A 13,142-nucleotide genomic window follows, 5' to 3' on the forward strand; every position below is an offset into this window, starting at 1 on the left:
AGTTCGGCTACTTTCGGCGCTGCTGTCGTACGACCATGTACTGTATAGAGAACTGAGCATGTGCAGTTTGCGTTATAGCTTTAGTTATTGTTAGCCTTATTTTATCCTCATGGCTATATTACGTGTTATGCATTTTATTGTTTTACTAAGGGATAGACGATTATTTAACACAACTGTCGATTGAAATAAATAACAGTTTTACAACAAATGCAGGACTTGTGTGTGTGTGCACCCGCGGCCAGCTGCAATAGCATGAAGAGAGGGGGAGGGATTGGGAGAGAGAAAGAGGGAGAGCAAGCGGTGCTATTACGTTCGGGCAGGCATAGTTTCACTGGCTGGACACACACACACACACACACACACACACACACACACACACACACACACACACACACACACACACACACACACACACACACACACACACACACACACACACACACACCTGTAGGGGGGCAGGGGTGTAAGTGTCTTTAGAAAGCGAAACTGCGTTTTAAGTCTTTAAGTGAACAACCATGCACATCCCCATCCGTACATAATATTGAATAAGAAGCACCTGGCTGCCGCATGTACTGTAGCTACTGTAGCTACACATACAGTACTGTATACACGTCCCTATAGGCTAAGCAAAGAAAGTAACGCAACAGTCACAATATGTGTGTGTCCGTGCGTACACACAGAAAGACAATCCCTACTCATTTGTGCACAGACCTGCACGTGTGTGCACGGATCTCGATGTACGTGCAAACACACACGCATGCAACATGTTGAGATAATAATGACCTGTTTCTGTAGCTCGGCTGAAGCACATACGCTTGGCATCACGGGTCCCAGAAAATTATGTTTGTTTTCATTTTCCTCGCATGAGGATTCGTTTGTATAACAACATTGTCCTGTCCACTTGTTGCTGGTGGCATACCTTGTTTGTAGTCAACAGAGCAGTGAAATGCTAATGCGGGAGCCCTGCGTGTGTGCATCTGTGGCGCCTGCGCAGAATGCTGTGGCCGTAGGGGTTTGACATGCGCAGTAGGGCCGCCACGCATGTGCAGTAGGGCCACCCTCTACTGGGCAAAATCGGGGGCAACATCTCAGTTGTAATCAAAGTTTAATGGAAAACATGAAAGTTGTAAGCATGAAAGGTAGTTTATTGGATTTCCCATGTCATGCATTATATTTGTAAAAGTTTGGATCCAGTTTGCACTACTGTGTGCCATTAGGAGGCGAACGGATAAACGGCGTACACCTTGTCTATTCTAAGTGTAGGATCGGATGTGAACGGCACTGCACCGTTACCGTCCGTAACACACGCACTCGCTCGCTCGTCGCGGACACGCACCTTGGCTGTTTCATCTTCAGACTATCTCTCTCCTCTCTGCAATCAGCCTGCACTCCAAAAGCGCAGGAACTTGAGCCTAGGGAAGGCTATTCAGTACGTTGTTCTCCTCATCAATTGTGCCGTTTAAAGCACAGACGTCGCTAGCTAAATTTCTCCGACAAACGGGGGGAGGTGCGATGCGTGAGTTGATCGGTATAATTCCCTTGTCGGGAGGGGTGGAATCTGGGGTAGCCAGGCACAGATCAAAAAGTGGTGGAGCCTTGGCTCACGACAGTGGTTTCTCACTCTCTCTTTGTTTCTCTCCCTTCTTTTTTCTCTCAGTATCTCTCTTTCCATTTTCTCCACTCTTTCTCTCATCACCCACACCCACCCCCACCTTTTTTCCTTTTCCTCACCCTCAATTCACTCATTCATCCTCTCTCACTTTCTCTCTCTTCCTTCCTCTATGCATTTCTATCTTCCCCCTCGTCTTCTTTTTTTTATCTAATGCATCCCCTCCTCTCTCTTCTACATTTTCCATCCCTTCCAGACTTCTCTCCCTCTCGCCCCCTTGTGAGTCAACCTGTGCCTTCTCTGTGTAAAGTATCATGCGTCAGGCTCAGGTACTCACAGGGCAGCTTTAACACATAAAGACAGTGGGGGATGAACTCCATGAAACCTGCTCTGGAGAGCCCATTACACAGCATCGGCCAAGCCTTTTTATGCATTCAGTCCAGGCAATATTTATCCTGCTATTGGGTTCATGAGGCCATGGCTTTGACAGCAAGTGCAAAACACACAGCGCATGAAACATTTATGCTGTGGTTTGCCATTGTTCTTTTTTACGGTGGGCTGAGGGTAAGGAAAACACGGGGCAAATCGAGAAAAAACTGAAAAGAGAGTCAACAACCATACGGCAACACACAGGAAAAATTGCTACCCTTTTCACATTGTCCACCCGGAGGCTGATTTTTGCAAAACAAATTTTACTCCTACAGATTTTGTCCAAACTTCACACAAATCTCTATAGTCATGTGTTCAAGACGGATCTGTCTGATTTTTCATATTCCATCCTGATCGGCTAAGATTGGCATCTAAAGTTTGCAGGAGTGTTCCGTTTTGAACGTTTTGCACAAATCGGCCTCCTGGTGGCGCTCTAAAAGGCAGATGGGAAAAATGCAGGGCAAAGGTTTTTCCTTGGCCTCTAGGGAGTGTGTGTGCAAAGTTTCATGCAGATCGGTGCAGTTATAGGTAAAAACGTGAAACGGCCTGTTACAGCGCCACCATGAGGCTGATTAGAACATTTTCAAGTGGTATTTCTTCCTCTGCCTAGTGGGAATGTGCGTGCACAATTTCATTGAAATTTTATGCTGCGTTCATGATTTGAGGCATTTTGTTCAAGACGAACCAATCCTGCAAACCAGGCCAACGGTGCCGGAGATTAGCTGCTCACAGGCAGATGGACGGACGGACGGACAGCCTAGGGTGCAAAACATTGTCTCGGCCATGCCTTTCGGCCTTGCGGAGACAATTGTTTCTCTGTCTGTCTGTCTGTCTGCAAGTCTGCAAGTCTGTAAGTCTGCTTGACCTGCATAGGTCCCCAACCTTACTGGCTGCCCATTAATAGCCATTAATACAGTACCTAACATACTTCTCTGTACTGTACACATCAACTCTCACCTTCTTCCTTCCCCTTTATGTCTCCTGCTCTTGACAGCTGTACATCCAGACAACCACGTTGACCATCTCCATGAACCTGAGCGCCTCGGTGGCCCTGGGCATGCTCTACATGCCTAAGGTCTACGTTATCATCTTCCACCCAGAGCTCAATGTCCAGAAGAGGAAGCGTTCCTTCAAGGCCGTGGTCACGGCGGCCACCATGTCATCGCGCCTTTCCCACAAGACCAGTGACAGACCCAACGGTGAGGCCAAGACGGAGCTGTGTGAAAACGTCGACCCAAATAGTAAGTACAGCATGTATGTATGTAAGGATAAGAAATGAAAAGGTGAATGGCATCCTCCATTCATTATTCGGCCATTATTCAGTCCAATCCAGGAAGTGTACTTTGGAGTTTCGATTTTTTTCTTAATGCCAAATGAAATGCGTAACTTATATACGATGAATCAATTTTATTTTGTGTCCGAATGTAATGCTACAGTAGGCAATGTGAATGATATTACTAAAAGAAATGTAAAATCATTTGAATTAAAAAGGAATGGAAAATTAATGAAGCATGTTACTCTTTCAATCATCAAACTATGGATTCATTTATATACTTCCTGGATTGATTGTTTTAAAATGTGATTGGCCATGGAAAGGATATTGCTTGCTTGGATACTGCAAAGAATGAATAAGGTACTATGCACTAAAAATATCCACGTGATTGGTTCCCTAAACTCAGATTTTCACTGAAAGAGAACTAATTTGCTTGGAAATTGGGGTAACAATTTTCATGAGCTATTTACATTTTGCACTATATGCACACGCACTCACACACACACACACACACACACACACACACACACACACACACACACACACACACACACACACACACACACACACACACACACACACACACACACACACACACACACACACACACACACACACACACGTGCATACGTGCGAGCATGCATACGTGTGTGTTTGTGTGTGTGTGTGTGTGTGTGTGTGTGTGCGTGTGCGTGCGTGCGTGCGTGTAAAAAAATACATTCTATATATTCAAAACACAAAGCATTGTGTAAGATTTGATACATGTTTTGAAATCTTTGTCTGGGAAACCTATCCGTTGTTATCCAGTTGTGGGAAGCCCTTAAAGCATTCGAAGCTTCCACTTATCGAGCCCAGAAAATGAATGCTGCCCACCTACACCCATATTGTTCCGTATCATAGAGTATGCTCTATTTATTTTCACATGCATGCCCAATCGCTGGAATGACATACTATCACCAAACACTTCCAAATGTCATGGAAGCTATTTCTTATCAAAGGCTGCTCCATGCAGCCATTTGAAGGGATTTCAAATTAGCTTTACTTGGAAGGAATGCATAGGAATACTCTGAGAATTAACATAGTGCATGTAGCTTGCACTTCAAAACATTATTCAAGGTCTTGAAAAGAAAAAAGAAAGAAATGTTATAGTTTATCTGCAGCCAAAGGAATCTCTCACAGCATCGCTTGATGTTGATTTTCTGAATCGATGCATAATTGCTCACGACTTTTGTGAAAAGAGACCTGTGAATGAGTAAGTGCAAGCTAAAGATAGTAGGCTAAGATGTTGGAGCAGACTTCTATTGTAGAACTTACATCGCCCTCCTACGCACCTGACACCACGGCTGTTATCCTTTTTCACCCAGAACATGGATTTGTCACAAGAGTATCTTTCTGTGGCCTTTCTTTGCGAAAAGTTAGATAAACACTTTCAGATATCTACAGTACATTCTATCCATAGATACCTGAACAAATCTGTTTTGTGGAATCAAATCCTGCTTTCTGTGAGTCTACAAGCGAGGAGACATTTTAACAAAAATCATTGTTCGTTGTGGTGCTTCTCCACCAAAACCACTTCAGCTTGGAACCACTTTGGGGTTTCATGTTCAGCCTCGCTCCCCGCTGTAACAGAAAATGACAGCAGGATCAGTGATTTTTCAGAGATCATCAGTGGCTTTTTACTGTGTGTTTGAACTCACAGCAGAAAACAGACATTGATTTCTGCGCCAGCTGCTCTTGCTTCTCGCTGCAGAATGTACTACTGCACTGCTACTGCGTATGGCTGAGAGAACAAACAGACCTCTCACATCGCCTCGGTATCACACAAACACTGTCTTGTAAACGGTTTTGCTTGACATGGATACATGCAGTGCTCCTGTAATGTGATTTGAAACCTGTAGCTCATACAATTTTCTTGGGCACAATCTGCTCTGCTACAGTGAAAAGATATACCACCTTATTGCAGTAGCCTACCAATTTAAAGTCTATTCATCTTACCATACACAGAGCAAACCTGTGGGTTCTGCTCCCAGTTACTCAGCCCATTCATGCCAACTTAAGGCATTGCTGGTTTTTCATAGCAAAAAATGCAGTATTCCAGGAAAAGGCAGAAAACAAACCACTTTTCTTTGGACTGTGAATTCTATTAGAAAAAGAAAAACAGTCACACATACTCAGGGAATCACACAGTGTAAATGCTCTCAGAAATAGAAGTTCACAAATTCAAATTGCATGGCTGCGTGATCAAATTGCCAACTCTCAGTGGGACTCCTGCTTGGCGCTGTGAGGGATAACTCACCAAATAATGTTTTTCTCCCCCCTGACAGGCTAATTTCATAATTTATCAGAGGTAAGAACAAATTAATCTTCTACTTCTACTTTCTGTCCTGACCTTGCTCTATCTTCTGGAGGGTTGAGGATATTGAGAGAGAGAGAGAGAGAGAGAGAGAGAGAGAGAGAGAGAGAGAGAGAGAGAGAGAGAGAGAGAGAGAGAGAGAGAGAGAGAGAGAGAGAGAGAGAGAGAGAGAGAGAGAGAGAGAGAGAGAGAGAGAGAGAGGAGGGAGGGGGGGGGGTGTAAGAGAGACCAAGGCCAGAGAAAGAGAGGAGAGAGACAATAGAGACAACAAAATACATAACATGGGAGGTACCCTTAAAGAGGGAGAGAAATAAAGAGAGTACAGGAGAGAGGAGGGGACTGCATGGATAGAATGCTAATCTCTCCTCCACAGCTCTTTATCTTCACCCTTTCAATCGTCTCATAACTTTGACATGAGGAGGGGAGAATAATGTGACGATCTACTTGACTGGCAGATACAGTTCCTTCTGTGGTGATTCATGTATACTATTTTGGGTTGTACTATTACAGTACCATTGAGTTTTACTACTTTTCAGGTCATAAACCATGTTTGAATGGTGAACTCCTACCCCTGCACTTGATAATATGCTGGAAAGAGAGGGAGAATGAGACGCATACAGTTAGTGGAGAGGGAATGAACGCAAGTAGACACAGTGAGACATAGAGGAGAGGAGAGAGAAAGGGAAGAGGCAAAAGGAGCTTTTCCCCAACATCCCCATGAGGCGTTCTGCAGTGGGTTTTGACGATCAGGGCTCATCAATCAGTCCAGTTCTGTCTTTGTGCTGCATGCAGGGAATCGCTAGCGTGTTATCGTCCACATTACAGGGTTTCCTTGCCCCCCCCCCTGCTCTGCACCCCATCCTTCCACCCACCCACTCAGTTCAGTTCACGCTAGACATAGCAAGCAGTACGTGCTGGCCTGGCAGACTTGCCATGAGTCCCGGAAGAGCACTAGGGCCATCTGTTGGACTGGGCCAACGGATCCATCCCCTCCTGCCCACAGGTCCCATCTCCATTTCTCACTCAATTTCATTCTCGCTTATATCCTTGCTGTCGCTCTCTTCTGACCCAATCTAGAGTCTTTTTACTTTTTTTCAGGGACTCAATTTCACTTTTGTGCGTCTCACTGCCTCTCTTTCTCTCTTTATATACATTTCTATATCCTCCCCTTTTCCTCACCTTCTATCCCCCCTCTTTCTCTTGCTCTTTCCCTTCTTCGCCTGACTTTTTTCACACAGAGCACTAAGAGCCATCATTCACCTTTTCTTTGTATCTATATGCTCTTTCTTTCCCTTCTTTGCTCCAAGAAGCTGATATATGACCTGTTTCAACAAAGCCTCCTATCTCTCACAGCTCCATCTAGCCTCAGACTTTTTACAAAGCTAAATCTCTCTCATTCTGCCCTCATAAGGCCCATTGCTTTGCTGCCTTTTTCTCCAAAAGTGGATTCCCTGCACAACAAAGGCTTCAATATATTCCTTAAACTTAAAACCAGCACTTCAATATCTCAACTGCCATTCTCAGTATCCTCAGACCCCCCCACCCCCCTCCCACTCCCTCCAGAGGTGGACTCTGTCTTTAATATTCCCTTCCTGGGTGACTTGAGAACATCCAGATCTCTTGTTACTTGCTATTGATGCCTGATTTTGAGGAAACAAGATGGAAATGTAATTCAATGAGACATCAGAGACCAAATGTAACATGGACTGGGGCTGTTTCTTCCCCCTCCGTGTCACCAGTATGATCTGTCATTATGTTTGTAGAAACTGAATTACACTTCACATACACTGTCATTTAACCACGCGGCTCATCCGAAAATGCCGTCATTGAAAATGTGATGCATTTTCAGCGAGCGGCATGGTTGTACGACTTAGTATTAGTTAGCCATTAGTCTCGGGCAATTGGGTTTTATAGTATTCCCTGGAGGCTGACGTTAGAGTGTGTGCGTGCTGAGGGGGGGGGGGGGTTACACATACTGCATACAATGAAGATACATGCCGATCCTAAATCAAGCCAAAACCCCATGTTTTAACACTAAATCTCTTCTAATGCATACCCAGCAACATCAGAGCGAGTCACACAATATGCACGGCCTGTCATGATCTCCTAATTATCACTCTCACTCTATTAAGGCGGGCTCTGGAATCCTAAGAAATATGTAGCAATTTCATAGCATTACCCAAATGGTAGCTATGCCAATACCTGGCCCTGTCAGACCAGTAAATGACTGCTTCCTGTATGAATACAACGCCATTACGGGAAAGTCAGGGAGGTTCAATGACACTGTCAGCCTCTAATATGCATAATATGTCATTTCCCGTTTTATATTCTGGCCCTGATTGATGATGGGGTTTCCGCTTGAAGTCGTCCGTCTTTGGACATTGTGGGGTGTGTGTGGGGGGCCACTAAGTGGTCGACCGCCAGTAAGGGGGGAAGGGAGAGACGTAGAAGACAATGATTTTCAGCTGGCTAAAGTAGAGAGTGTAACTTTACGTGAGCAGTCGCTCAGCTCCTTTTTTTTCTCAGCTTACTTTATCCTTTAACATTGCTCAGGAGCAATTACTGTCTACAAACAACGCAGCCTAACCCCATTCACAATCATGACATTAAAAGTTTTCTTTTTTTTACAAAAACGTATTGCTTACACCAGTGTTTATAAACCTTTTTGGTGCCATGGCACACCTGGCTTAGCCAAAATATCCAAGGGCACACCTGGATGTACGGAGGGGGGGGGGGGGTTATATATATTTACATACATACATACACACATACATATATATATATATATATATATATATATATATATATATATATATATATATATATATATATATATATATACACACACACACACATATATACATATACACATATATACATATATATATATATATATATATATATATATATATATATATATATATATATATATATATATATATATATTCATATATATATATATTTACTCTCATGTACACAAGATGTAATAAAGAAACCTTGAACATTACAAAATATCTTTGGCCTACAAATATATAAATTTGGGTCAGTGCAATGAATGGAGAAGATGAAAAAAAAGGAAAGAGACAGTGCCTCTGTTTCACCGATTTATTTTTGGAAACATACAACTTGTTTTGCTTTGATGTCATAATAAAGAAACCTTGAACTAAAAAACAGCACACACATGTTCAATTTGGCCTACAAATATATAAACTTGTCAGTGCAATAAACAGAGGAGTTGGATTCACCTTCCCAGAAAAATACTTTAAAAACTCAAAAAGATTTGAAAAAAAATATATAGGAAAAATTGGCCACAATAGTCTTAGTGTGAAACTGTTTTAGAAAAAAAACGTCCAGTTCCATTGCTCCAAATACTCCGATGTCACCCGGACAACTTCCTCTCCTGTTGTTTTCCCAGGCAGTTGTTTGCAAAACAGATAATTCTCTCTGATGGCGTCTCCGTCAATGAATCTCACGTTTGCCAACAGCTGTGCGTGTCCACTTATATCTGTTGATTCATCAAGCTGCAGTGCAAACTTTCCACTAGTCACAATCTTTTGTATGACAGCACTCTCAATGTCTGCAAACATGTCATCAATGCGTCGGCCAATTGTCATGTTTGAGAGCGGCACCTTATCGAATTCCGCTGCAACATCTGGTCCCGACATTACGTTAGCCAGGATTTTGGCTCCTGCCAACATATATGTTGCTGCTGTATGTGGCAATTTTAACTTTGCCACAAGCTCTGCAATTTGGTAGCTAGCTTCCAGAGCTCTGTCATTAACATTGGTGCTGGTGGTACTGCGTAACAATGCAGTTGTCTGTTTTGCGTTCTGTTTCGCCTTAGTAGCTTTCAAACTCACAAAATAGTCTTTGTCCTTTGTGGCGATTTCTCCGTGGTGGGTCTCAAGGTGACGTTTCATCTTACTGGGAACCATAGCACTGTTTGCGAGCTTGTCTCCGCACACGATGCACAGTGGAATAGCATTAGATGGGTCCCCCATAAAAGTGAAGCCAAACTTCATGTAGTCATCACGGTACAGTCTGGCTTTAGTGGTCTTGCTTGTCGCCGTTGTTGTTCCGGGCGGCACGGCGAGGACGCTGGCGGCGGCGTGTGTGCTGCTGTTGCTGCCCTGTGTGGCCAGCTCGTCGGCAGGTCGAGGTGGCCCGGCGCTGCTTGCAGGAGGATCTGGCGGCGGCAATGTCTTGCTGATGACGGCGAAATTTAGCGTCTTCTGGCCCTGGGTGCATCTCTTCTTTGCTGGTGGAGCTCTCACCATCTTGTAGTAATAATACTGAGTGCCAAAGCATGTAACCTGTGCCCCTTTATACAGTACCAGGTAGGACAACATATTTGCATTCCTATTGGTGATGGTCGCTACACTGATCAATCGCTACACTGATCAATGGACTCGGGCGTGGCTGGGTGTGAAACGGATGATGGCCGTAACGATTGACGGACGCGCTATTGTTCTCGAGGGGGGCTGGATTCACACTTTCTTCAAACGCCACGGCACACCTCAGCATTACTGGCGGACCAAAATTGGGACGATTGCCAGGGTTGATAAACACTGGCTTACACCACCTTTAACAACAAATAGTTTTTTTGGTTGAAACTGTTCGTCAATCATAAACTGTTCTCAGACAGTATAATTCGCTACAATAGGAAGGTATGACAAAAATAAGCAGTTATTCACTTTCAAGGTCCAGTAAAAGTAATCCCCTAATATGATGGTATTACCTGAAATGAATGAAAGCATACATTTTGCCATGGGTTGTTATGGACGAGCAGACGTTATACTGTAGGTACAGGAACATGGGTTGTTATGGGTGAGCAGACGGTATACTGTAGGTATAGGAACATGGATGTCCATATAATATTGTGAACGTATTAATTCAAAAAGTCTGGTTTGGCAATATAAAAGAAAGGGTCATTATCAGTGGACCACTCCTTCCACCTCAAACGCCAATTTAACAGTCTAACACTTTCACTCAAGAGTCTCTCTCTCTCTCTCTCTCTCTCTCTCTCTCACACACACACACACACACACACACACACACACACACACACACACACACACACACACACACACACACAACCCCAGATAATAGCCAATGTATTATCTCATACAAGCTCATTGTCGATCCATTATCTCTCCCTTCCAGGTCCAGCGGCAAAGAAGAAATATGTCAACTACAATGACCTTGTGATCTAACGGCATCCCTCCATCACAATGAGAGACAGAGAAAGAGAAATGAGAAGGGAAGAGTGATAGTTGGAGATGTCTGGTCTCCTTCCCCCCGGCTGGGGAAAAAAAAGAAAAAAATATAGTTTGTTTTACTTTTTTTTCTTTTTTGTCCCTCTTGTGCTTCACTGCCCACCACATGGTAGTAGCCTACTGAAGCAAAGCCTTCTGGGACTTTAGCAGTGACTTCTGGCCAACAGGTATCACTCATTGAAATTGACACTCAACTGAAATAAAAATGAGTAAAACACACACACACACACACACACACACACACACACACACACACACAAAAACAACAAAATAAGAAGAATTTGTTTGTGAAGTGATGATGTTGAAGATTATGATGACAATGATTTGGTGGTGAGCATTGAATGGATTTGGAAAGCATCAGTGGATATAGTGGCGCCCCTTGGATGTTTCCTGAACACTATAGGCAATGTTCTTTGGGGCTTGACATTGTTTCCAGGCTGGGCCCCAACCTACACTGTACTGCAACTCCTCGTGTTTCTTTGACACAGTGCATCTAGAGCACCGCAACACAAGACATGACTTTTCTACGCGGCCCAACCTCTCGTCTCTTACTGTACTTCCACACTGCAAGTTTCCCCCACTTCCCTGCTGTCGACCTGTGTGTGGTCCTTTCTGGCATATTATGTTGAGCTTACTTTGGTTGTTGATTTTCCTTGTTCCTTTCAAAGATGATGATGAATGAATCTATTTTTTCCTAATTTCTTGGATGCATAATATTCTTTATTAAAGCCATATTCTTCTCTTGGAGATCACTTGGCTTTGTTTCCACTGCCATCAGGAATCAGATTTTGTCACAGAAGGGCAGAATATGGAAACTATATGATTAAGTGTCTTTGGATAGTAATGGGACTGCTGATTCAATATCCGCTTGCCTCTACAGTCATTGCAAAATGATCATGATAATGCAACCTGAACAGGGAACGGAGCCCTGGATCATAACCTCTTTCATAGCAACTTAAAAGCAACAACACATCCTTTCACGACTGTACAAATAAGAAAAAACAACTAGCATAACAGATGTGCAGTAGATTTGTTGCAGGTTTCATTGTTTGAGAGCAAAAGATAATAACATTGAGATTGAACTCATAACATAAAGGAATAATCAGATTCCACACTCAGCTGTGCACACAAAGGGTGTTCCCATTCTGAGATGTGTGTTCTCCCTCTCCGCATACACATACTTTACATACATACTGTACTTTGTGTGTGTATGAAGATAACCCTTATCTGTGTCGTTGCTGAATTTTAAAAGAACCTTGGTCCAGGCTTCACAAGGGGGTTGTGCGTCGATTCTCCGGCGGCTCTCATGGTCCTCTGATACAAATCAAGGTGTTGATGTTGAGGTTGTCAAATGCATGCCTGATATGTTTGATGTTGAATCTGAATCTGAAAAAAATAGCAACGATAATAATCTTCACAACACAGTTGGTTCCACTTGTCTGCTCTGAATTGTACTGTATGATCTTTCGTTCCTTTATTTTTTTTTTGTCATTCTGGTTCCTTTACCTTTATGTAATGGTTGAATTCCTATTTTCTCACTTGGCAGAATATGGCTTTTGGAGTTTCTTATCGCCCCAGGCAAACCTATGTGAAACTGAGAAAAAAGATTGATATATATTTAAAAAAAACTAAAATGCTTTAAAAAAAATTATAATTAAAAAGCATGTATGTTTTCTACTGTTTGTACTAGGTATATTCATGTTGCCCTTGCTGCTTATGTGCCAATGTTGTGGGAGAGATTTATGTTTGGCCACTCATGCAACTCTTCTGTGGTGTTGTCCAAGAATGTATCAACATGAAATAAAATAAAAAATATTTGGTTATTTTTTTTATATTCCCTGAAGAAGCTGGTTATCATACTTGTGTCTTGCTCTGAAGGACTAGGACACTGGTTCTCAAAGTGGGGTCCGGGGACCCCCGATAGTCCTTGAGAGGCTTCCAGGGGTCCCCTGCAAAATGAGGAACAGTTTAACCTCTTTAACCCTATTTTATCCTGTGGCTATTAAACAATAGCAGATCTACAAGCTCACAATGCATCATGATGCAAGATGTTGTGAGTCTGTAGCTGCAGCTTTCGTAACATTTGGAAAAATCTTGAATAATTTTGAAAATATTTACAAATCCCTGGGTCCCTGGTGGCACAAAACCTTTACAGATGGGAGTCCGCAGCCAAATACATATAACATTTGAGGGTCCTTGACA

The 13,142-nt window shown here is 43.1% G+C and overlaps 1 protein-coding gene across 1 annotated transcript in view; it reads left to right on the forward strand.

The window, feature by feature from the left end:
* grm7 (glutamate metabotropic receptor 7) overlaps nt 1-10,877 on the forward strand; it is a gene marked incomplete at both ends in the record, with an annotated part of 194,637 nt that extends 183,760 nt beyond the window's left edge. Inside the window, 2 exons of the mRNA XM_084062504.1 lie at nt 3,033-3,279; nt 10,828-10,877. Of these exons, the coding sequence (XP_083918630.1) occupies nt 3,033-3,279; nt 10,828-10,877 (297 nt within the window). The remainder of the gene's footprint in view (nt 1-3,032; nt 3,280-10,827) is intronic.
* Nucleotides 10,878-13,142: the final 2,265 nt, after the last annotated feature.

This window comes from Gymnoscopelus microlampas (assembly GCF_963454915.1).
Source record: "Gymnoscopelus microlampas genome assembly, chromosome: 7".
NCBI lineage: Eukaryota > Metazoa > Chordata > Actinopteri > Myctophiformes > Myctophidae > Gymnoscopelus > Gymnoscopelus microlampas.